Raw genomic sequence first — 27,185 nt, forward strand, 5'->3', positions numbered from 1 at the left:
AGCACTTTCTGCCACATCTGCAATAAAAGTGTCAGCAGTAATTTTTTTCTTAGTTCCTAGTGCCACCTATTAATGTGGAAATAAAACTTACAAAACAGGTCTTTATATAGACCCAAAGTCTCATTTCTCTTGTTTTATTAAACGATATAGGATATAGGATGTGGGATTGTTCTTTCTCCCTTTATTCACAACACCAAACATGGGAAAATATGTTAGTATAAGAGTAAGCAATCCCATATTATCTAGGAACAAGCTGCAAATGGATTATGAATTTATATATACTCATATCTCATATCCCACATCGCTTAATAAAACAAGGGAAATGAGACTTTGGGTCTATGTAAATACATGTTTTGTAAGTTTTATTTCCACATTAATAGGTGGCACCGTAAAATAAGAAAACATATTGGTGTTACCATTTTTAGTGCTGATGCGGTAAAAAGCGCTTCCAGATGGTAGCGTTTTTCTGTCAATATGCTAAAAATGCGTCCAGCTGGAAGCGTTTTGCTGGATGCATTTTGCTGTCAATATGCTAAAAATACCATGCGTTTTCGTAAAATAGGCCTATTCACGTAATTTTTTTAAAAAAGATTGGCATTTATGAGTATTTAAGTCATATTCCTAAAGAATATTAATATAGTTATATCTACCATTTGAAGGGTTATATTGAGGACTCTCATTGTCCTCTTATTTATTATGTTTCCACCTAGGGGGTACTTATCACGTCCATAATTATATCTTTAATTTTTTTTTATGGTTGCACTCACTTCGGGGAGTGCAATTGATCAAGTAGGATGAATTTCTAAACATCCCAATAGATTCTTTATTTAAAAGAATCAATATCACAAAAAAGTATATGTTTGAGTCGACAATCAAAATATATTTAAACAGAAAAACATTTAATAGGAAAAGAATATACACTCAAATATAAAACAACATGGTATTAATATATTTCTACCAACACCAGTTGTTTTCAAATATTAAATAAAAAGAATATTATTATGCATTTTTATAAACAACCATTTAAAAATAATATATTATGAAGGTTTATTAGTAAAACTTATGAACCCACCAATCTTGAATAATATAACTTAGGAATTAGATTAGATTTAAAATAAATAAATAATAATCATAGCTCAATTAAAAAAAACATCAAAGTTCCTTACCAATCTAAAATTTGTTCGATAAATCTAATATAAAAAACTAAAATCGATATCGAGGTCAAATTTGTTAGCAACGGAATGGTAAAAGGCGGTGAGGGTTATTAGGGAACATGGGTTCGAAACTTGCTTTAGGTAATTTTATCTCTCTAGAGGCTATTGGTGGTTAAGTAAGCATTGAATTTGTTTTTTTCCAGAAAACCAAAACCAAATAAAATGATAGAAGAGTATTTTATTGATGAATAAAGATATTTGGAATGTTTCTCCAAATTCTATATTTAGAGGCATAATGAGCATGCAAGATATAAAATTCTTCTTCTAATAAACATTAGAGTCTTAATATATATATATATATATATATATATCAAACTTAATTTCATCTTGATAGATATTCACTTAATAATAAAATATTCATAAATAATCAATATAAGGTTTAATCTAATAATATGTTTATGTTATAAAAAATTACATGTTTAATTGTCATTTTATTTATTTATTTTAGGTTGTCTTGGAATTATTTAAAAATTTACTCCAATTTCAATTTAATTTCACAAGAATCACATAATATCAATTTTGCATTTTACCATCATACATAAATAATATTTAAAATGATTCAATGAGTATGGCATTTTCTCTTATTTGAGAAAGAAATATTCTGAATCAACTAAAGACTTAATTCGAATACATTTAATAATTTATATTACAGTGAGGGTTTATTCTTAAATAATTTTTACTACCCACAACTTATAATTCCTAAAATACCATTAACCCAAATTTCCTTCATTATATTTTTAATATTAAAATGTTTATTTATCAAAGTTGTCAATAGTTAATAAATAAAATTTGGTACGTTATCTATTTTAAGTTTTTGGCATAACGCAATATATTCAAACAGTTATGGATTTTTTTTAATCTTAATTATGATGACTAGTTATTAATGCACTTATGTCACGAGGCTAAAACTTTAATCTTGTAATTTGTGCGTCCTTAGGCTATTTATTGGTTTTAAATCCGCCTAAGTCAACCTAACTCCCATAAAGTGAAATATTTTTATAGAAATTCTCCAATGTACTGAAATTAAAGCGGAAGAACAGAAAAGCCACACGAAAACAATACCTCTATTTATAGTTGAGCTTCCCAAGTCTAACGATACAAATTGAGTTTTATCGACGGTTGATATTAGAGTCTATTTACAAGATAAAAGTCCTAAGAGATTTAAACTTTATACATCTTTATCCCTTAAGATTTACAATAATTACCCTGGTAACTCTAGTTTTACTAGAGTGTTTCACTGAGCTACTAAAACTTTAAGTAGATGGGTTTCTCCATATGTTCCATGAGTTAAACTAGTTCAAGAGGGTCAAAGGAGCCCCATTTCATCAATTGACCTTCATGTGACGCTCTTTGCACATTTGTCACAGACTTTGATCTACGGCCCGTAACACTTGTATGTATATAATATTGTACAATTTAGTTAATTTTGATTTAATAAAATTTTAATGATTTTAATACCCTACAAAATGCCTTTATATTTGAATGTAAGTTAATACATAAGATAATAAATTATTATTCTTTCTCAAACATAGAGTTATAATAATATTAAATGCAAGTATAAATTGAAGATATGACACATTAATAAGATTTCTAATTTTTGACGCTTAATTGTATACTAATAATTTTTTATATTTTTAATTATTTTGAGTTTATATTAATTAATTTTTTTCTGATGGTACTTAAAAGGTATTCATAATACAAGCTTTAATGTCATTTTATAGAAATTTTTAATGTTAAATACCGAAGATTTAAAACATTAACTACATTGGTTACTTTTTAAATATGATTTTGAGATATTTAATTAAACATTAAAAAATTTATTCACATAAATAAGTAATAAATATATCATATTTTAATAAATACACATAATTAACCCGTGTATGACACGAATGAAAATTCATGAAAAATAAAAAAAAAATACATGAATTGATTCTATCCATTGTAAAAAATTCATAAATAATTACTTTCTGTACCAACGGAGCAAAATAGTGACTAGCAATAATTTTTTATGCAACTCCAAAAACTGTGGAGTCAAAGAAAAAACTCATGGGCAAAGACTTACCCACTTTACACGATTGGGGTGCTCTTCATCTTGATAAATCAGTGTTGGGATTCAGAGGAAATGTTAAAAAGAGAAACATAAGTGGGTATTTTTTTGACATTTAATTTAAAAATATATTAAAATTTGATGGTAAAAGTAGACGAATATTTTAGTAGAGGGTTCATATTATTTATATTCATAATGCATTTTTTAAATAAAAGGATTATAATGTAATCTAAAGTAGGCTACTTTTAATTCAAATTAAGAAATTTTAAAGAGTGATGTTTATATGAGGGATGAATTTGTAGATATCTGCAATATTTTGTGGGTTGGGTTCAAAGCTTGAGTGTTTGTTTTGTAATCTCTACTTAACAAAGGTGTATGATTAATTTTCATATTGATTATGTTTTCAGCTTAGAAATTAGAATGCATGCAAGTAACATTATTTTTCAGCTTATACGATCACAAGTACTTGATTCTTGCTTTGAGAATTAGTATGGTAAAATTCAAGGTTTTTCTCTAAATTTATTATCTAACTGGATTAAGGATTTCACATTTGCTTCATATGCTTGTTAATACATCCAAACTACATGATATTTCTCAAAGAAAAAAAAAAATTGGTTCTTTTAGTTTTTGCACATAAATATTTTTCAGTTTCTCTAAATTTCCCTTCCAGCCTTCACCAGCGAAGCATATAGCAGCTCGTTCCAAGTGTCGGGTACTCCAGGCAAGCACCAATGACTGCAATCTTGAACTCTCCCTGCAGCATTCCCTTCTCGTTCCGTCTTATATTCTCTTCTGTAAATAGAAGGATGCCCGTCTTTCCTGTAATCTGTAAGCCTGCTTATATTCAGATAAATAACTGGAGTTTTGGTATTTTGGATAACATATTCTACAGCTCTCATTTTGGAAGGGTACTTGGTCAAGTAAGTTTCGTTCAAAATGGGTTCAGTTTCCTTGTCGCATTGTCCTCCTGAGTTCCACTGGCCCCCCCTGCAAGCAATAGAATGTTAAATGTTTTACACTCTTGTTATCTGGAAAAGCATCAAACCAAGAGTAACGCATGCTTATGTATGTATGAAAGAGGTCCGTACCAGAAATGTGTAACCGAATATCCCCTGAAGAAAACCTGAGTTCTGCGGCTATCAACATTCTTGTCAATCCATCTGGACCACGTTGTGAGTGCCTTCTGATAAGCATTCAAGACTTTGAGTCGCGGGTAAACATAATCACGTTCTTGGTAATAGTCTTCTCTGCATGACCATAAAATGCATAAAACTTAAAACAAACAATTAGAGCTCTTACTTGGCATCATAGCTATTTGTTTTTAATTTATTTTCTCAGTTTTTTTACCTCATGATAATCATGTAGCATCAAAATCCAAGGTTAAATGTTGCAAACACCCAACAAATGGTCACTGATACTTACCCTTTGGAGGTTTTCTCATGGGTCCACCAATGACCAGTGTTGAATACCATGAGATCAGCATCATGATACATTGAAGTTGAAGGATTCATCAAATCCAATCTTAGTGTCTCAATCGATCCATTTTCTCGCTTGAAAGATGATTCTTTAACAAGAAATGGGGAAGCAACAAAGTCCACCGAGCAATTATAATCCTACAAGGGCATGTCAAATACAAGTTCTATTTACAAAATGCCAATAGGAACAACTTTGTTGAAAAACATAAGGATCTCTAGAAACTTGCCTCAAACCTGAAAGCATAAACCCCCTTCTTTTTAAAATCACTTCTTCCAGAAATTTCGTAAACTCGTTTCCTCTTCTTGACACTTCGGCGGAGGATACAAACCATAGACTCCCACATGTTCCTATTCAGCGAATCCCCAATAAATACCAACCTTTTCCCTCTCAGTCTCTCCAGAAAATCAGTTGCATTCAGCCTGGATGGTATTGGTGACAATGAAGTTATATACATAAGTACACTGAAAACACACGGAATTCCCATTCAATAGACTCGTATTCAGAGCTTCATAGTTGAAACATATCCCAATGTCCTATGAAACATCATAAAAAGAATGATAAAACATCAAGCCATTTACCCATTCATACATTTGATTTATGGTTCATGGAGACTAATCTTTTTGGTGTTCTTAGCTGGCCCTCAAAAGGTTCGAACATGAGTTCTCCCTTGAAAGTGGGATGAGCCTTAACATTTTGTTGGTTGAACTGAACTTTAAACAATGGGATCGTTTTTGTTCTCATTACAAAATGCAATGTATTATTAAAACCAACCCTTAGCCATTCTACTCCTATATCACTCAATAACAAACTTCACAGATATTTATGAAACTCAAAACCTATCTTTAAGTCCCCTTGCATGATGGGTGAAAACAGGGAGAAAGCCTGTAACTAAAGATAAATGAACATCAATATAGATAATACCTTTTTAAGTTGCATCCATTTGGCTGCCATTTCCATTTAATGTAGCCTTTATCAGGCCTTCCATTGCGCTGACAATCAAAATCTTTATCAATGTAAGGACAAGAACCTGGACGATAATACGGCTTTGAATGATCATCCTTCACCCACCTACCATCAAAGAGATCACATTTCTCAAAAGAACCATTGGGTCCTTTCACAACTCGAGGATGATCATCACCACCAGGAGAGTTTGTGGTTTTATTCAATTCCAAAACCTTCTTTTCTGCAACAAAATGTCCAACAACTTCCCAATTTTTTGACAAATTGGTCACATTATTAGCGCCACCAGGATTATCAACAACTATATTGGCATTCACATTTTTACCAGCTAAAGTTGCACTATTTAATGTCTTGGAGAAATTCCCTAACTGTGTCTTCTCCAAAATCACTCCATCACCATTTTTGGAAACAACTGAACCATTTGCATGTTGGGCAATCTGTTGAATCCTTCCTTCCGCAACATCAAAGTTTCCAGTTTTAGACCCCTCATAAGAATTCTCCAACTGGGTTCCCTCTATATCAATGTCAACCCCATCCTTCAAATCCACCTGACCACCCTCACTTTCCTCCCAAAATTCTTGCTTTTTAGCAATCACTGAAGAACCATTGTCAACTTCTAACGTATTTTGAGTATCCGCAGTAGCATTACTAACGGAAGAAGAAGAAGAAAAATGAAGTGAAACAGTGGCGTCGCTAACACCATAATACCCTTGGAACAAAGATCCCACAACAGGGCCGTTAAAGGAGCTGTTAAGCATAAGACCTATGATAGCAATAAGAGAAACTGCCAACCCCCAACCAAGCCTGGAAAACACCTTTCTCTTGGGTGACAACTGGTCTGATAAAGCATGTTTCTTCACATCCATCGAAGGAAAAACCACCGAACACTCGCTTACAGTTTAGGTTGAGACTCGAGAGCCAAAAAGGTTTTTTAAAAAATGTGAACAAATTATGTTGTGATGTAAGGTGGGAAAAAAGAGAGAGGACAGTGCGTCAGTGTGGTCCGCAGTTAACAAAGAAGGCGTAGACAAGGCTAACATGTGAACGATTTCATTTTGCTCTCTGCATTTATGAGAGACAATTATTCCCAGGAAAAGAAGAAAAAAAAACAAAACAAAAGAAAAGGAAAATGTGATGAAAATGTTGTGGGCGAAAGGCTGAAACAGGGTAGAGTTTGGTAGTTTGCCTTTGAAGGAAACACAAACAAAAAGAGGTGGGGGACTGGGGATGGAACTGTAAAACTTTTTTGAGTTCCCAGTTTTGTTAATGGTGAACTGTGGAATTTACAGGCAGAGTGGAGTAAAAAGAAAGGAAAACGCCATTTTCCTTGAGCAAAATGGGGAATTTGATAATCATAGTAAGTGAATGGTAACCCTTTTTTCCAAATGTAACGTGGGACTTTCTTTACATGGAAGTCGATTATCATATGGCTTAAGAATCTTGAATTAAGTTATTTAAATCATTGCTAAAAGTTGATGATAATTTTAGTAAGTATCAAAAACTAATTACTAATCCTCCATTCTGATTCCATTAATTAATAATAATTTTACTTTTATTAATCAGTCCCAACTCCCAACTAGTTTAATCAATAAGAAATTTCACCACCATTACTAATAAAGTAAATCAAAGGTTAAAAGTGTAACTAAAATTGAATTAATCGATCTAATAGATCTAATTCGATTAATCAGTCAGTGGTTGAACTTAGTTCGATCAGAGGTGGATTAATGATTTTTTAAAATTTTGATTATCGTCTAATTCGATTCGAAATCCGATAATTAACCAAACCTAATAATTAATATTATATATTATATGTATTAGCCTATTGTCCATTGCCCACCTAGGCCCCGACCACTGGCCCTCCCCCCAACACTCCTACCCAATATAAACTCAATCCAATACATTCATAAACCCAACCCATTCTAAAAAATAAAAACAATTTAATAAAAAAACCTAAAAATCTTAAAAACTAAAAATAATACACCAAAAATCCCTAACCCTAAATCCCTAATGTGAAATCTCCCAAAATCCTTACTACTAGTCACCACTGTCCAGCATTCACCAGGTAATCATCATCGTTCGACGTTCATTCGCCATCGACCATCGTCTTTCACACCCTAACCTAACACAGTGACGCACCTTCGAGTTCAACTTCACTCACCACTGTCCTGTTGAAAAATCAAGTTTGAAAAACGCAACAGAAAATAGGTTTAAGGGAAAAACCCCACGTACTAAACGCGACAAACCCCAATTGGATTTCTCAGCCCTTCAAACCAATTGATTTTCTATTTTCACATATTCTAGCTCAGCCTTCCCTTCTTCAACGAGTTCTCTGATAAAGTGGTGACGTATGTCAATATGCTTGGTCCTTGAGTGCTGAATAATAATCTTTGAAATGTTAATTGCGCTCTTGTTGTCACAAAAAACAGTGGCCACAGAAGTTGCCACACCATAGTCTGCAAGCATTTGCTTCATCCAACTTTGCTAGGAATAGTAGCTTCCAGCTGCTATATACTCTGTCTCAGCTGTGGTAAGTGAGATAGAGTTTTGCTTTTTGCTATTCTGGGAAACTAAGTTTGAACCAAGGAAGAAGCAGTCACCGAATGTACTCTTTCGATCATCCACATTTCCACCCCAATCTGCATCATTACAGCCTACCAAGGACATAGCACTATCTTTAGATAACCAAACGCCATAATCTAGAGTGCCACATACATACTTGATCACCCTCTTAACTGTTTTAACATGGGATTCATTTGGATTAAGTTGAAATCGAGCACACACATTCACAACAAAGTTAAGGTTAGGCCCGCTTGTTGTTAAATACAATAAGCTCCCAATTATATTTTGAAATGTGCTTGATCCTATGAGCGCTCATTCAACATCCAACTAAGTTTCACACTGGTTGACATAGGTGTTATGACACCCTACACCTGATATGGTCACCAGATCCGAATATAAAATGTCACATTTCGTTGCCGGAACAACTCAAACTTAGTCCTTATTAAATTAATTTAAGAATATAAATTTTCCACATTTTTTCTAATAAAAATTTTGACAACATCTCCTCTAGTTTCATTCAAACCCACTTGCAATTTAAACTTGAAAAATATTTCAATGCACATGTAAGATAGATTTCATAAATATAAAAGTTTACAAAAGCCTATGAACATGCCATTAAAGTCTTAAAACAAAAGAAAAATCACCAAGGTTGTTGAGTTGAAGTCGGTGCTTCAAATGCTAATGACACCAATAGTACTCTTTAAAAACCTAACTACTTGTGCACGAAAACAACAATCATACGCTGAGCATTGAATGTCTAGTGGTGCTAATAACATTTAAAATCACTACATAAATTAAGCATTAAGTAATTCACAAATTAAAATAATAATGATAAAACAATAATGATAATAAAAATAAAATAATATTCATTGATATATAAGCTAACATTATTGAACTCATTTTTTTGGCACAATTTCCAATTCCAAGTGGCTCAAATTAATAAAAAAATTTGAAATCATTTTTTATATTTTTTCATTTTAGTCCCTCATTTTTTAAATTTAGACATAAGATCGGATACACTGGTCCGTCACCTCGGGTTTTCCAGCAATAATGGCTTAAAGTATATGTCACCCCAGGTTGCCCGACAACGATGATTGTCATAGTACTCAACCCACTGGGAATTTGAATACTAATTCTCCCACAATCCTCTAGGAATCGAAGAGTAAAAATCAATGATATACAAATCTTGATCTTATGACATGTTAACTATATCCAAACTAGTCTTTCACCGACTTGTAGAGAAATCTCAAAATTTTATGTAATTGAATCATAATCCATTATCATACTTCATTATTTCTTAATCTTAATCTAATAACATATTTAATAACTCTATATATAATATGTAACTATTAATTCAATTATTTAAATTATCACACGCATGCATATAAGTGTCTCTACATTTCTAATTAGTTCAACTAATAGAATTAAACTACTTAATGAGTTCAAGTATATTAGCACAAACCGAAGTTTTCACTCGATCGGCTCCTTTCCTTTTGCCTTTGAAGTGTCAATTTTGTTTTTAGCTATAATTGAAAGAATTCATTACAAATACAATCATTATTCATTCTAATATCATAGTCGTAATAAGCTTACAAGGCATGTTTTAACTATGGCTACCTAAAAGTTCCATAATCCAAAATTCGTGTAACTTTCACCTCACTTAATCGTTTTCAATTTTGATTTCACTAGTATTTTCACTACTCAAGCTATCCTTTAGCACCAGATTAAAGCAAAATCATCAACATTTTCTACCTCTCCTTCACCAAGGCCAAATATGACAAGGTGGTTTTCCATCAATTTTTTTTTTCATTTTCTCACTTCTAATAACTAAATAATCATCTCTCCTGATCATTTTTATCCAAAAACTAGCTTATTTCTTCAAGGTTTCTTAAGTTTCCATCAATGGCAACTTTAACCATACTTAATAGCTTCAAAAACTAATAGGAGATATAAGTAAAATAAAATTCAAAGATTCAAAATCTAAGAAAATTTTGAAGAAAAACCATAACTTATGCTTGAAAATTGAACAATTATGAAAGAAAATTTGTTCTTCTTCCTTAGCTAGTTTTGAAGATAAGAAAGGCGAGATGAAGAACATATCATTTTTCTTTACATATAATATTATATTACTTTAATAAAACAATATTATTTTAAACAAAATATTAGATATTTATTAATTAAAAATATCATTTAAATATTATCATGAAACTATTGATTTTTTTTAGTAATGGTAAAATTGTCATAAAGTCCTTTTCATCAAAATAAAATGGAATATTTTTATTTAGTCCTTGTATTTTCTACCTTAGACCCTAAACTTTTTTTCGAGTTTCTAGTCTACTCCAAATATCTTAGCTAATAATTCTCTATCTGTCCGTTTTATCTAAAACAATCTCAAATTCTTGTACAACCAATTGTTTATAAATCACTTATTGAAGGGCTTTTATCATAAATATACCTTTGATAATACTACTTATAATTTGATATTAATGTGGAGATATTACAATTTTCCTCTGTTTAAAAGTTTTTCCTCAAAATTTACGTAAAAGGTTGCATTGTATCTTTAAGTTCTCAAATCGCTTCTTGAACCTTATAATTTCTCCATAATGAACTCGTTTATTTTCTCAGTTCTTTTAACTTCTCTAGCTAATATATGTATTGGTTTGTTTTCGTAAGGAGTAGGAATGGCAAAAGAGGAGAGAATTAGAGTAAAACTAAGGTGTGCCCCCTCTAAGAGGTGAGAAGGGATTTATATATGGATACATGTAAGGTGACATGTTGCGACTCTTGGTTGGTGCCACTAGTCCTTCCAAGGGTCTTAAAGAGTATGATGATCGTTTTGTTTTGTAGTTGACAAGGCCTAAATACCAAACACCTACATGCATTGGGGTTTGGACTAATTTGTTGCCATACTTGGAGTTTTTTTTGGATAATATTAGACTTGATAGGATCTAATCATTTCACAATCGATTTTAAGCCCATTAAAGGAAGGCAAATAGCCCATCGACAAACATAGTACACAATAGAATCCTCAACTACATAAAAGCATAAATTGGTTTAACAAACGAAAACTCTGGACTCTAAATTAATTAGATTATGGCATAAATACGATATTTACATAAAAGATAAATGGAACTTTGGTTTTGAGTGATTAAAAATCAAGATGTCTTCACTTCAAATATCATAAACTATACTTATTTTTCTAAATTTATTTTTAGTTTACATTATAATATAAAAAACACTAATAATTATATTTATTACTGTGTATATAAAATTATTTATTTAATATTTTTTAATTAAATTGATATCCAACCAGAACACAGCTCAAGGAACAATAGCCAATGTTGAGCATCAAGGTTATTTTAGTTATTAAAAAAAAGTAAACTTATGGTGGCCTCACTTCATCAGATTTAGCATATATATAAACTTAAAAGTTCAATATTTTTGCATTTTTATAAAATTTTAGTCCATCTTTTTTTTTTTTGTAAGGACAATCTTAGTCCTATTAAAGTATGTTTGATAAATTATTGATCATTTCATTGAAAATGAATGTGTTCAACATTTTAATTTTAAATTTTGTTTGATAATATTATATTTTTACTTAATATAAAGTTTTCAACAAAATGTTGAATATAATAAATACGTAGATGACTGAAAAATATTAAATTGAATTTTATTTTTGAAATAAATTATTTCCTCATTTTATTAAAAAATTAAAATATTCAAAATTTATCTTTAACTTCCATTTAAAACTATTCAAAATAAAATGAAATAAATTATATTATTAAGATTCAAATTATGAAATAATGTATTTTCAAAATCAAAATTTACTATTATCAAATAAAATAATTGTATTCAATACTTAATTTTATTAATCTATTTTATAATATAAATTCAATGTTTATAAAATTAATTACTTAAATTTTCAGCCCTTAAATTTTCAACTTATCAAGCACACCGTAATATTTTTGTTTTTATCAAAACTTGCCATTAATACACATGTACAATCATAATAACCTAGAAAGCAAATAATAGTGAACAAATTAAGCATATATTTTAACTAAAAATACTAAAAACGTTAGTGATTGAACTAAAATTTTCAAATAAGAAAAAAGTAAATTAAATATTAGGACTAAATTTCGTATTTTCACCTTAAATAAAATAACTCAAAACGTTGTGTAGTGTTTATTTATTTATTTCAAATAAAAACAAAAAATAAATTTCCGAACCAAATAAATGCTAAATATCCTACATCTTTAAGAAAAAAAAGATTGTATCTTTGGTATTCGAAAAATAGTTTGATTGTAATATAAATAAAATTTTGATTACTGTCTTTTATTGTTTCTACCAAATTCATTACAGCATTCTGAAGTGGATCTGATCTCCTTCAACCAACTTTCGGCCAAACAATGTCTACTTGTACATGTTTTGTACTAAAATGGATAAGCATAGTAGAGATCGTTGTCATTAGTTGAGAAATGGACAAATTAGATTAAGTATATGGAATGATATGTGAATTATATATGACTGTTGGCCTAACAAGCGAGGATAGTTTTGAAGCAATTGCAGCATGAATGGAGTTGTAATTTAGGTCATCAAATTCTTACCACTTCAATTTCACCTATATTAAACCATTAATTACTGCACGCCTTTTATGCCCAAAAACAGTGTTGGTGGGATTTAGTTAATTTGGCAGTTCTCAATGATCAAAGTTGATTGCAGTAAATTTTTCTGAATTAAGGTCATCTACTTTTGACCTTTTCGACACACGCATTGCCATTACTTTTTTCTTAGGTTATAAGTAGGCCCATTTCATTGTAAATTCAATAAATGATTGGTTTATCTACTTTTAAAAAGTTACATCTAGTATTCTATTAAGGTCGAGTTGGAAATTTTATATTAGGACATGAAGATTAATTAGAATTTTTTGGAGGAGTTAAAAATAAAATGGGTAAACTACACCATTAGTCATAAATTATGAGTAAGTTTTTGTTTCGGTCACTCAACTAAAAAAAGTTATAAATTGGTCATTGAACTATTCAAAAGTTTTCATTTAAGTTATTGGGCTGTTAAAATCGATGCTATATGCCTCTTTATGTTCACACTGTCTGCACCAATCAAAATCTCTCTTTCCCCTTCTCTTATGTCTTTTTTTTCATGAAACAACTTTGGATGTCATAAATCTGCGAACCAAATTTCTAACGACTTTTTTCTCTGATCTTCGAAATTGTCCGTCAAATCAGCTTGGATCTAAGGTATGTTCCTCTACTTGTCGATGAGTACTGATCCACTGTACCAATCATCGAATTGTCGTTTGGAGCTCACTAGCAAATTTTATTTTTTTTAGAAAAAATCTTAACAACCTAGTGACTTAAATAAAAACTTTTGAATAGGTCAGTAACTTAAATGAAAATTTTTGAATAATTCAATGACAAACAAAAATTTACCAATAGTATAGTGATTTATTACGTAGTTTACCCAAGTAAAATTTTATCAATTTGTAGTTAATAAAGGTAAAATTATTTGTTAAGTCTCGCTATTATAGGAACTGAATCCTTCTACTGTTAAATAGATTAATTTAATTTTTGTACTATTAAAAGAATAAAATCAAATCAAATTGTAATACATATAACATTTACTATTTAAAAATTACATGAAAATCATTATTATTATTTTTTGTAGTTCAACTTCAAATAAAAAAACATTTTGTAAATAATAAATGTTAAATGTATTAAAATTTAATTTAATTTTTTAGCAGTATAAGAAGTAAATTTAATTTATGTCCTATAATCTAGAGAACTAATTGAAAAGTCTCCCTTCTTGCCTATTTTCCTTTGAATTCAAACCTCAAACTTCTCCACCAATAAAAAAATTCTTTCATTTTTCATTTTTTTAATTTGGGGTCATATTTCGTCGCTCTTTTTATTCTTCCCTAAGAAACTTTGAAAGCGGAAATTACTTTCACTGTTTTTCTTTTTAAACTAAAGTCTGGACTTGATCCATGGATGAGTGTAATGATATATAATTAAAAATTAGTTCATTTTAGAATTAAAATTAACACAATTACTTAAAGACATAAAAACAGAAACTGTAATAACCAAACTGTTCAAATAATCATCCTGCCAATTAATTTAATAATCAAATGAAAATCCCGTCATTCACAAATACTGAAACGTACTTCGCCGGATTCCGCCGCTTTCCCTAAATCACCCAACCCCACGTCCGCGCTTGTAAGCACCATCTTCTCCGCCACCCTACTCCAGTCGCTCACCGCCGGGTTCTTCAAACTCCCCCACCGGCAAATCCCTTCGCCCCCAATCTCACACATCACCAGTTCCTCAGGCTCTCGGGGATTGTATATATATATAAAGTCACCTGTACAACTTATTTTTATTGAATTTATACTTGCGTCTTCCCCTTTCAGCTTTTCCACCAACTCTTTTGGCATTATCCCAATTTCTTCAAGAATCTCAAATGATTTCCCCTTTACTTCCCACACTTTGACATCTTTAACATTCTCAGAGTTTCCGAGTAACCCCACCAGTACCAAGTTGTCCCCGAAAATACCAATCACCGAAAAGAAAATGTTCTCATCGTGACGCAAATCCAACGGTCCGGACCAAATCCTGGACGTGGGATCGAAAGAATACGTAACGCCGGAAACTTGTTCCATTATGTACAATGTTTTTGAACTGGATGCGACAGAGAGCCACGCGGAAGCAGCAGAGTCTTTGAGGATTGCTGGCATGGCATCACAGGCGTCCCACCTGCGAGCGTCGAGGTCGTAGATTTCAACCGAAAGGGGGTCGTCCTCGAAATCGCATGCACCGCCGGCGACGATGACATGGCGGCCAACCATGGCTACGACAGGGTCGGTTCGCCAAACGAGGGGTGGGTCCACATGGTGCCACGTCAAGTGGAAGGGGTCGAAAGAGAAGGAGAATTTGGAGGGAGAGAGCATGTAGAGGAGGGTGGAGTTGGAGGAGGAACGGATAGCTGAGGCGTATTGGAGGGGTGGGTTTTTGTTATGGATACGGAGCCAGTGGTTGGACCGTGGGTCGTAAGCGAAGGAGGAGGAGGAGGCGTACGGAGGGCGTGAGTTTTGACAGTGGAGAAAGAGCCAAGGTTTGGGGCGGCTGAAGTAGCGAAGAGAGGAGAAGACGGCGTAATTCCATGATTTAGAGACGTGGCTTGCAGGGAGGATATGGATGAGAGGAACATGAGAGAGGATGGACTCTAGGACATCTCCTCTAATATCAGCTCCTTCAGTGGTCATGGTAATGCGTGAAGTATTTTGTTGATCAGAAAGAGGACCGGGGAATATTTATAAAGGCGTTGGAACAAAATAAACTAGTCATAATGATTTATTTTTAAAAAAATTTAGTGTTATGTAATTTTCGTTATTTTTAACTTTTAAACTTTTATTGTTCGTAGAATCATCTAAAATAGATAAAAAAATTAATATTTGCTAAGACATATACGTGGAGGTCACATTAATAATTAATTAATTTTTAAAATTATAAAATTATAAAAAAAATTTAAATTTTATAAAAATATTTTTTTAATATTTAAATTTTTTATAAAAATTTAATATTTAAATATTCTATTTTTAATATTTAAATTACTTGAATAGAGTAGAGAAACAGATGTGAGTTTTATAAACTCAGTGTGTAACTCACGGAAATATACATGCATAAAATTCAAATTTTTAGTATTTCAGATCAGAAGCGAACATAAGTCCCTAGCAGAGTCAGATCATATTAGAATCAGATTTTCAGAACATATAGATATACAAAGTCCTACCCCTATCATCTACACACTATTTTCGTCCATCCCAACACACCATGTAGGGTATAAAACACCCACCCATTCCTACACACCACATAGTGTCTATATGTCACTTATCAGAATAGTATGCAGACAAGCTACTAGTTTACCGGCAATATGTTGCCTCACAAAACACTTCCTCTACATATACAAATCTCACCCCATATACAAATACAGATAACAAGTACAGATAACAGATGCATATATTCAGATTTAATATGTACCGCATGCTCACATACATATATCATACATGCTTTTACAAAACAAACAAATCATACGTATCAATATCTTAATCTCAAATCAGTCTATCAGATTAGGAATGTATCATGCATTAGGGTTTGTTTGCCCTTCTACAGAAAGCCCACAGTCGATCGGAATGATTTATGCGACGCTAGGAAAAATTTTAGAATTTTGGCTCCACATGCCCATGTGCCCCACACACCAAATCGACTTTGCCCGTGTGGCCATCACAGCCTAGCCCAAGGCCCACACGCCCAAATTGGCCTAGCTCATGTGGCCCACACAGCCACACACTTGTCCGCCACACGGTCGTGTGTCGCACATGGCTGGACACACGTCCGTGTGGCATCGACAGACCACTTTTTTGGTTTTCACTGAACCTTATTTTTTCATGTTTTCGTTACACACCTGATTCGGATTTGACGCGAACGCTCCTACGAGATAACCAGAACCTAGAATTGATCAATAAATCACCGAATTAGACGCTTAAATCAATACTAAACCTGAGACTAAATTGATTTGTTCAATCCATTATTCTACCCAACCCTAACCTTCAATCAAACAACTGTAGTTCTACGCAACTAAATCACCGACGGACATCCTCGAGCCCCTTGGTCTTCCCCTAAATGACAATAACAGAATACTATCAACAATGAATCATCAATCAAAAGCAAAAACCATACCTACCAAACTTACCAAATTAAGAATTGGGATAGAAGGAACAATAGATGCACCACAATACCGATCAATCAACAATAACGCACGGTTCCAACGAAATCAAAAATTGAAGAAAGGAAAGAAGGAAAATTACTTAGGAAATAAAGAGAATGGAGGAGAAGGAAAAACGTTAGAATGATGGAAGTTTTTGGGAAAAAGGAAAAATATAAAATAAATAAATTAAAAATAAACCTAAACTAATCCCCATTCCAACCACATTATCCCATGGAATCCTACCTATTAACCACCTCTAACTCCCTTAGAATCCCAACTCCACCGAACCTCTATCGGACAATCGAAACAAAAATTAACATCCATGTTCACACGGGGATTCGAACATGATATCTCCAGTAAGCGAACACCTTACCACTCGAACCAGCAGAGTCATTTTAATATGAGTTTACTGAATATAAAATATAACTCAACCCACCAAAGATAAGGCTAGGATCAAAATGACAGAATTTTCCAAAAAGTGGGACTTGAACCCAAGACCTCAATCACACAATCAAAACACTTAGCCACTGAAGCAGATACATATTTATGACAAAATTTACAGAAACAAAAATAAATAATTCAGGGCGTTACACTTAGAACTACCCGACTCATGTTGTAATTTTTAGTATTGTTCAAGATTTTAGATGTTGCTATTGTTAAATATCTTAAGTATTAGGGATTAAATAAATAGATTTTTAAGTTAGAAGGGGAAAAGGACTAGATTGTGGAATTAACTGTTGATTTTGAGAAATAGGGACTAAATTGAGAAAAATTAAAAATTAAGGGGTCGAATTGGAAAATAGGGAGCTAAATTTAGTTTATAGTGAAATTAGTATAAAAATATAAAGTTAAATGTGGAGGTTAAAATTAGTCTCATTTTAGGGACTAAATTAAAGTTTAAGCAAATATAGTGTAAAAATTAGAAATTAAATGTGAAATTGAATTGTGTAATATTAATGTATTTTAATTGTTTTATTCCGTAGCTAAAGTCTTACCAGAATCCTCAAGTAAAAAGGGGAAGATAAAATCAACGTCGAATAGCTCAGAATTCACAGTTTGTGTTTCTATAATCCGAACTAAATAATATATTGTTGCATATTTAATTGTTTGCATATGGTAAGCATTTGAGGTGAGTACTTTGGTACTTTGAGATTTAATTGAATTCATAGTGGATTTGAAATTGATTGATTTTGTATATTATGAAATATGTTGATTATATGAATATTGAATTGACTATATGTGATAATGTGTATATATGTGAAATTGAGACATTGGTTGTATTGAAAAGTGAAATGAAACCCTATTAACTGTTTGGGCTAAGTCGGATATAGATGACATGCCATAGGATAAGAAGGGTTTAAGGATTTCTTCGACCTCGAGTCGATGAGGCATTGGGTGACAATTTGCTTCGGTTTAACTGATGAGACACTAGGTGTCAATTTATATAGCGCTGGGCGCAGTTATTACTTCGGATTTATCCGATGAGGCACTGGGTGCCAAATTGGTGTGTTGGTTGGATTCGTGTATCTGTCCGAGTCTGAGTTATGTTAATAGGGGAAATTAAATAATAAATTTATGTGTTTGATATTGAGATGGCAATGTTGAGAAATGAATATGAGATGAGAAATGAAATATGGGATGATGAAATGAGATGTGAATCTTACAATGAATTCAAGTATTGATCAAAATGTTGAATCATGCCATCGCATGAGTTGGATTACGAAATGCTATATTTATGGAATAACATTGATATGTGCTTAAACATATGAAATATCATTGCAATGTGCTAAAACTTGTGAACTCTATTGAATGTGAATAAAGAATGAGTAAGTCGACATTATTGATTTGATACATATGTTTTATTACAGTACTCATTGCATCTTTATATTTTATCTATTCATATCAAGTTTAAATTATTCGGATTATAAAAATACCACTGAGTTTTACTTAGCGTGCGTTTTGTTTTTCGTGCGCAGGCTAGGTACTTTTTGACTTATCGCCGACTTAACATCAAACAACAAATCCCGAGCTTAAGTGTAGTGATATCTTATTGTGTAATGGCATATACCTAGGAAGTCTATGGTTGATAGTTGGTTTGTTAATGTGATGTTATTTTGGTTTATAGTGAAATGTTGATCATATGGAAATATAGTAGTGAATGAGGCTATGTTGGTAGAATAACTTAGCTCAATATTTTGGTATGTGTTAGTTTAAAATTTAGTAGCTTAAGTAGCTAAGTGTTGGTCCAATTATGGTAAAATTTGGCATGAAGGAAAGCTTGAATGGTTGATTGCTTTGCTAGTGTGTTGATGGATTGTTTTGGCTTATTTTAAGCATACTTAATCGTGTTTTGAATAGGTTAAATGGCTGGTAATTGAGTTGCTTAGTGCCTAAGAAAGTACGAAATGGTAAACTTGAGTTTTAATTTACTTATAGGTGCACAAGGCTTGAGACACAGTTTGTCACACGACTGTGTGTCACACACGGACAACACACACGGGCGTGTGCCCTGGGTGTGTTGAAAAATATTATAGGTGTAGTTTCCACACAGGTTGTCACACGGCCTGGGATACGGTCATGTGACCTAAGTTAGTGAGTTACATGGGCAGAGATACGGTCATGTGTCTCAAGTTAGTAAGTTACACGGGCTGGGACACGATCGTATGTCCTAATTTCGAGAGTCATATGGCTTGGGGATTTTCTCACGATCGTGTGTCCCCTGTTTTTAAAAATTTTTAAAATTATCGTAAAACTTTCAAAATTGTTCCAAATTAGTCCCTGTTTGTTCATAAGTTATTGTTAGGGATACATAGACTCGAATTAAGGCTTGTAAGAGTATTTTTACTCTGAATTGGAATAAATTAGCAAACCTGAATTAAGTGAATTCTACTAACATCATCGAAGGTAATAATAGTCGGAGCATGGACCGATACTCTGATGCTAATAATTGGAAGAGTCTTGTCATGTATCCAATTTCTAGCTTCTAAGAGGGAATAAATAATGATAAGAGTGTAGACAGCGGAAAACCAAGTTTAGTAATGTATAAATAGTGATAAGAGTGTAGATAGTGGAAGATCAATTTTAGCATTGCATAGCATGATTTGTTATTCGATTTTATAAGGCTCTAGTATGAATGTATTAGATTGTCGTGACCTGCCCCTATACAATATAATGTTTAATGGTTAGCTTTCATGTTTAATTATGATTGATTATTTGTTTTGATTTGTTAGTAAGCCCTGTGACCCTAATCCGACGACGAAGAGGGGTCAGGGGTGTTGCAACATGCGTACGTTCGATCTTGCTGCTAAAAGTGGTTTAGAATTTCCAGACCCCCTGAGAAGACCAGAGAATGCAACTTCGTTAACTAATTTTAGCCATTTAGAGGTTGGGATGAAGTTTGACTCCAAAGATACTTTTGTAGCTTCAATCAAGCGGTATAGCATACATCTTTGCATCAACTTCACCATTACATGCTTGACACTTTTCTGTTGAAAAATCTGGTTTGGAAAACATAGAGGAAAATAAGTATAAGGAAAAGCAAAAATTTTAATTTTTCTTTTTAAAAACAAGAACTTGGTTGTGATATCTAAAGTAATAAACACTTAATCAAATTTGTACATTTTTTATTCGTTTAGGATGAATACTTTGATCGAGTAGTCTTCTCTTTTATCCTCAAGCTCATATCTGCCAAGTGTGGGCTCGCTTCGAATCAGAAAATTTTCCACAAAATTACCAATGGGGTAATTTTACAATTTTTCTGAACTTTAGGGTCAAGTTCTAAATAAGAAAAATATCTTTAGAAATTCTCTGAAATAATTTTTTAAGAGAATTTCTTCTCTACAACTTTTTCTTGAATTCAAGTGTGTGAAAATAATAACCTAAGGCTCTCTTTATATAGAGAGAGTTTAAAGAGTTCAACTATGATTAAACTTAATCACTATAATATTTAAATCTATTAAATTAATAAAATGTTTATCTACAAGATAAATATTAATTAAATTTAATATTAAGATAATCACTTTAAAATTATATTAATAAAATACTATCAAGACAATTATTAAATTTAAATTTATTAAAATAATATTATTTTTGGAATAGCTAATTTGAAATCAATTTATCCAGTAGAGTCCTAATAGGAGTGTGATTCCTTTATTGTTCAACTGCCGAAGAACCACCTGTCAACCATCGGGATGTCACCGTTGGCACCGCCGACACTGTCGTGTCTAATGGTGCCATCGCAAGTGCAACACCCTTATGGCACCCTGAGTCGGTTCGATTCGATCTTGCCACCGGTTGGATCGTCGGTCCTGTTTCAGGTCTAGTTTTCAAGTTCAATTATCCGTTAGGCCAATTGTTTGACTCGAAAATTAATTTCCAAAAATATTATATTAATTTTAATTAATTTGGTTAATTTAATTTTACTTTATCAAAACTAATTTTTCCAAAAATCACTTGGATTTTTTAAATTAATTTTTCAAGAAAATTTTTTAATCAAAATTTCTAATTGAACAATTCTCGCGACCGTCTAATTTAATTCCATATCGAATAAATTAACACAATTAAATTATTTTCTTCTGATTCAAATGCAGTCCAATTGAGCTTTTGTTGAGCTAGTGAATGGACCAATTGGGTATATACAGTTAGGCTCGAGTAATTACAATTATGTCCAGAAGAATCGTTTCGATAATTCACATTTATTTAATCATTGAGTCAGTCCATAAGAAGTACCATAATTGAAAATTCCTTATTGTATACTCTTTACGAAAGCAATTCATACAACTGTTTTGTCCAATGACCTCGTCATGTGTGTGTTACGTTCATAGGATGTCCTTAATTCCTTTAAGTTAAATTTGCTCACTCAATACAATCCTATTTTATCTCATTGTCACCATTGTGTCTTCTTAATGATTAATATGATCACTGCCAATAAATGACCGTGATAAATTGCTTGTTCAAGAACAAGCAACCCATGACCACGTTCCATATTTATCAATCCACATAATGCCAATGAGAGGATATTGTTAAGTCTTTAATCGAGCAATGAATTCCATTGTTGCTAATAAAGCCATGTCATACATAAGTCATGTACCCAACATACCAGCTATGTGTTCAATCATCTTTAGAGCATAAGTCTCTGCTTATTTCAAAGCAAATGAGTTACATACTAACTATGGGCTCGATCATCTTTAGAGCATGAGCCTCTAATTATATCAAAGTAAATGAGTTACATACGCATGGTTAGTGACTAACTCAAGAATTAGGTAAATCACACCATGAATGTCACAAGTGAATTAATTCACAAAAGGATTCAAAATTAATTCATCTTGGTTTTAGTCCAATATATCATTCTTCCAATGAATACATCTATGTCTCTACCCGTGGACTCAACTACTCTGATAACCAAGACTAGTCATATCCCCAATTGGAATTATAGACAACATAATAATCTTTCTAAGTATTTGAATCAAATACTCACTTTAATTTTTTTTCGGGATTTCGGACTCGTTTAGATTATCTACTAAAATAAGTTGTTTTTGTCGTAATGTAAACGTTTTTACAATGCCACTTATCATCAGTTTGAACTTAGACAATCAATGAGCTATATTTTCTTGTCACAATTTTGTTATCTATGCAAAACATAAAAGACATAATAGTGAAATGTGAAATATTCATTCATCGTTCAAATACATAGAAAACAATTACATATTTACTATAATATGGACACATTTCCCAACAATTTTCTGTAGGGGAGATAAGACCATCGATTGTTATTAGTTGTTGCATAGGATGGTAACTGAAGAATCCTGCCAAAGCTTTTGTAATAACTCTTGAAGAATCTGAGGATAACTAGGATTTCTTCTTAACTAACTTGAGAAGGCATGTTGTGCCGCAACCCGATGTATGCATCATTTTCAACTAGGGCACCAGAATACATGTTGCATTTGGTTGATGTTCAAACCTATGGGATCGTGCATACCATATGTATTATTTGTGTCATATAGGGTCTAACTATATGGGTCGATACCATAAGGATGTCGAGCAATGACATGTCATTGACATGGGTACCTTGCGCATAAAGTTTCTTCCCTATATAAAGAACCTGGCGGAATGCATTAATTCCGCATACTGAAGGGGAAACATCTTTTGCTAGTAACCTCAGTGGTCAAGGAATCATATTTCTGATTGGCAGCCTTGTTTTCAAAGTGAGCCGAGACATACGCGAGACAAATAAAAGACGATTACATTTGGTGTGTGTCAGTGCTAAAAGATATTGGGGAAAATGTAGAAATCGCGAACTCAATGACTTCAATGTGTCACTCAAAGCCAAATCTAATATTCTGAGTTAAACAGCCTCATAGACCTGACTGAGAAGTTATTAGTGGAGCGTACTATGTAGACCTGCTACAAATGACCTACGACTGTGAGAGATTTCAAGCACTTTGTTATCCATGCGTATATGCAATTGTGGCACGTGCCTTAGCACGTGTAGATTGCATGACCTACATTGACGAAGTTTACAAACTTGAACATATGTATAAAGTTTGAAAATCTGAATTCCCACCTATCCCAAATGAAAGCATGTGGTCGCCTACCTCGCGCGCTCCTTTCGAGTTGGTACTAGATTAGAACTTGCGGCACAAGCCAAAAGGTCAATCAAAATCAACTCAGATACGAGGTAATATGGATATTCAGGAGCAGAGACACACACTAAGGTTATGCGGTTGCTGTAGGAACCCAGGGTAAATGAAGTCAACATGTCCATACAACCTAGGAGCATCAAAGAGAAGAGTTAATTAAAACACTAACTTATTCGTTTATTCATTAATTTTGTTTTGTAAATTGTAAGTTAATATTAATTATTGAAGTAAGATATATTATAATATGCAAGCTACAGTTTTAATCTTTTTCCGTACCTTCTTAGCAAATATTTACTTTCTCAAAATATTTTGATTAACAAATGGACGAAGAAAAACTTAAATGAAAAAGTAACATAAATAATTGTAAATTTTAGACTCATAATATAATATGGTACAAAGCAAACCAATTTAATAAACTTGTTTTGTATATTGTAAATAAGTGTACATTTAGGATGTAAAACAAAGTATACAATTTGAGAAAATTACAAATAACATAATCATCGGCGTCCTAGATGTGTGCCATAATCGGGTGGGCATCAAGCACACCTAGGGTTTCGTTGCATTATTTGGGTTGGCGGCTCTTCATTGACTTTTTTCTTCGTCTTCACGTGTATTTCGGGGTTGATCGCCACAATCATCTCCTTCCTTCGTGGTTGACTACAACTGTGTCCTAGCTACCCATCATACATCCCCTTGTTTGAGTCAGCGGTTGTAAGGATGACCCACTTCAGTAGAACAACAATGCTGAGGGTGTTTGCAACAATATTGACTAATAAGTATATGGTGTCATATGGGTTAATTGCAGATAAATGGTGAGAATTATTGGTGATATCAGATATGTTGGTGTTGCGAGTGGTATCGATGTGTAATATGGTGCAGTGGGTGGCGGTTGTGCGAAATATACCTTTAGAGAAGGTGTTGATGCAGAGAATGATTGTTTAAGATATGATGCTTGTGCAAAATAATTTGGTGCTGAATATGTTGATGCAAGGAATGGTTGTGTGTGCTCTGGTGCTTGTGTAAAATAAACTGATGCGGGGAATGATTGTATGTGATGTGATGTGATGCTTGTGTAAAAAAAATTGGATTAGAACCAAAAACAAATGAATCATACTGATTGGGAGGTTGTATGACAACCAGGTCCTCCTGTGGAGATGGAGTAGATGTTGATCCTCCCATAGCATCTTTTCCCGACCTAGAATTGATGGACCCTCGACTTGGCCTCTTACAATGATATTGCCTACTCCTTTCTAAAGTCGATAGTAGATACGGCTTGCCATTATGCTTGAACCAATCCATGTAATCTGGAAATGTTGCCAACTTCGGTGTGTGAAATGGTTCACGTGTTGGCAAGTAATTGTACCTATGTTGTCAAATCTTGATTTACTTCTTGTGGAATGTTAGTCAATCTTCCTTGAGTCTCCCCCGTATGTCAATCTTGTACAGGTCATCGAGCTCCTAGGGTGGCGACGAAATACGTTGTATACACTTAAACTACTGCATCACTCAACCGAATTCGTGTATCCCGACCATTGCAAAAATGATCAATGGCACTTTCACATGCCAAATGTTGCGGTTTGCCAAAATTCGACCGAGACGCATTCTTGAGTCCTTAGATCCACATATGGCATCCATATAAACTGCAGTACAAATTTATAAATTCTAGCACGTGCCTAATATTTAATTTCAAATGCTGGAATAAAAAATCGTTAACTTTGAAATTCATAAACTAACCCCATCTTCGGTTTGTTAATTTAAAGCTAGTCGGATATCCTCGAGCTCGGTCGATATATTGTTGTGTCTCGCGAGGTTGTTCAACCTATTTAAATAATATGTTATTTCAAAATTACAACAATGAAAAATAAAAATGATAATGATATTATCAAATGAATTTTACTATATTAAAGTGAGAATTCGTAAAGGAGTTCCACTCGATGGCGTAAAAATAGTAGTTGGTACCATGCCCACGATTAATGGAGTACCCACCCACCAATTTTAACTTTTTCTGGTATTGTTGCTTGACACATTTCTTGTTATAATGTTGCCAACACCACTGATTCCCAACTAAGTCGTCCCACTTCTTTTAAGTTGACTAGTAGTAATAACCACCTTTAATGTACCATATTGCGAGATTTATCTGGCATTAGCAAACCCCTAATCAACCTCAAGATTAATGAGCGCGTGAGTTGTTCTTTTTCAACGTCACTTGCAGAAGCCTCGATAGTTTGGAAGTTTTCCTCTAACCATCTCATCTCGATTCAGCTACCCCTAAACTTGTTCGGTACCTTCTCTAATATTTGTTCGCATGTTGGACTCCAATCGGCACTAATTATTAGCCTCGTAATGACTTTCCCATCGGTCGGTAAACCACGTTGTAAACTAATGTCCTTGGTGTAATTATACATTCACCGCAGGGAAGATGAAATGTGTGTGTCTCTGATCTCCTTTTTTCGACCAAAACACTGATAAGTGGGGGGTCCAATTTAGTCCCCCGAGTGTGCGAGCCACGTATAAAAATCCTGCATCTGGAAGAGTCCATAAATGACATCTGGTGCACTTTCGCTTAAATTGTTTATGTACGTCTCCAAAATTCGATCTTTGGGCTGAGTATATAAACATAAAAAAATTAATAATATTTTTTAACCATTTGTAATTAAATAATTTAATAATATTTTTTTTACCATTTGTAATTTAACATCGAGATATATATCATCATCCAAATGAATGAGTTAATTTGCCATTTAAAAATGATAACGAATAAAATAAAATCAAAGAGAATAAAATTCAAAAAAAGAATTAAAAACAATTGAGAATTGAGGGTTGAAAACTAAGGATTGAGAATTTAAGATTGAGGAATGAGTATTGAGTATTTAGTTGAAAAGAATGAAGTTTGGGGGGTTTATATAGGAAATATTATGGTTGTTGGAATCTTTTTAGCCGCTAGAAAAGTTACCGTTGAAAGGAAAATGCGTTTTATAGGGCGTGTATTTACTGTCACATCAGTGAAAACGAGCCCTGTAAGATGCATTTTTCTTTCTTTCTCTAAAAATAACATAGATAGATAAATTTAAAAAAAATAAAAAAAGCTAATTTCTCAAATTTTTTTCAGCACATTCTATTCTGCCTGTATAAATGTGTTGTATTATAAAATTTGTTTATATGTAATGTAAATTCTAAAATTATTCATCAAGTTTAACAATGATTATTCCTTTAAAAGGTTTAATAATGATTATATTTTATGCTAAAATATAATTACTAAAAAAAGATCATGAATTGACATAAAATCGAAATATTATTAAATACAGATCACCACGATGTTGACGGTTGCTTTGTCGGCTTTGGCTGGGCTTTGTTTAATGTTTTGAGGCGATGGTCGTTCGTTCTTACTTGGGCTCCGTAGGTCTTTTCTTTAATGAAAAGAAGTCATATTTTATCACCCCCCCAAGTCATATTCCTAAAATAAAGTATGGTAAATTACACCCATGGTCACTCTATTTATTTCATGTTTAGAGGTGA

General features: G+C 32.7%; 2 protein-coding genes across 2 annotated transcripts; both read right to left on the reverse strand.

Annotated features, from left to right (window-relative positions):
* Positions 1-3,752: 3,752 nt before the first annotated feature.
* On the reverse strand, positions 3,753-6,929 carry LOC105794638 (protein trichome birefringence-like 2). Its single transcript, XM_012623907.2, has 5 exons — positions 5,659-6,929; positions 4,964-5,156; positions 4,684-4,874; positions 4,350-4,508; positions 3,753-4,248 (listed from the first exon to the last, which is right to left on the reverse strand). Exons 1-5 carry the CDS (start codon positions 6,561-6,563, stop codon positions 3,915-3,917), a joined length of 1,782 nt encoding a protein of 593 aa, XP_012479361.1. The 5' UTR covers positions 6,564-6,929; the 3' UTR covers positions 3,753-3,914.
* Positions 6,930-14,259: 7,330 nt separating this feature from the next.
* On the reverse strand, positions 14,260-15,577 carry LOC105794639 (F-box/kelch-repeat protein At1g23390; the record flags this gene model as incomplete). The annotated part of the gene is made up of 1 exon (XM_012623909.2): positions 14,260-15,577. A coding segment is annotated over one exon (1,170 nt), but the record flags the coding sequence as incomplete, so codon positions are not given.
* Between the last annotated feature and the right edge of the window lie 11,608 nt (positions 15,578-27,185).

The sequence above is a fragment of the Gossypium raimondii genome, chromosome 3 (genome assembly GCF_025698545.1).
Source record: "Gossypium raimondii isolate GPD5lz chromosome 3, ASM2569854v1, whole genome shotgun sequence".
Lineage (NCBI taxonomy): Eukaryota > Viridiplantae > Streptophyta > Magnoliopsida > Malvales > Malvaceae > Gossypium > Gossypium raimondii.

Bases quoted from the DNA above. Each gene is read 5' to 3' on its own strand.
- LOC105794638 (XM_012623907.2), bottom strand. From the start codon at position 6,563: ATGGATGTGAAGAAACATGCTTTATCAGACCAGTTGTCACCCAAGAGA. The intron at 5,157-5,658 runs GTATTATCTATA...AATACCATCCAG, and splicing joins AATGGATGCAACTTAAAAAG to GCTGAATGCAACTGATTTTC. The intron at 4,249-4,349 runs GTACGGACCTCT...TATTGCTTGCAG, and splicing joins TATTCGGTTACACATTTCTG to GGGGGGCCAGTGGAACTCAG.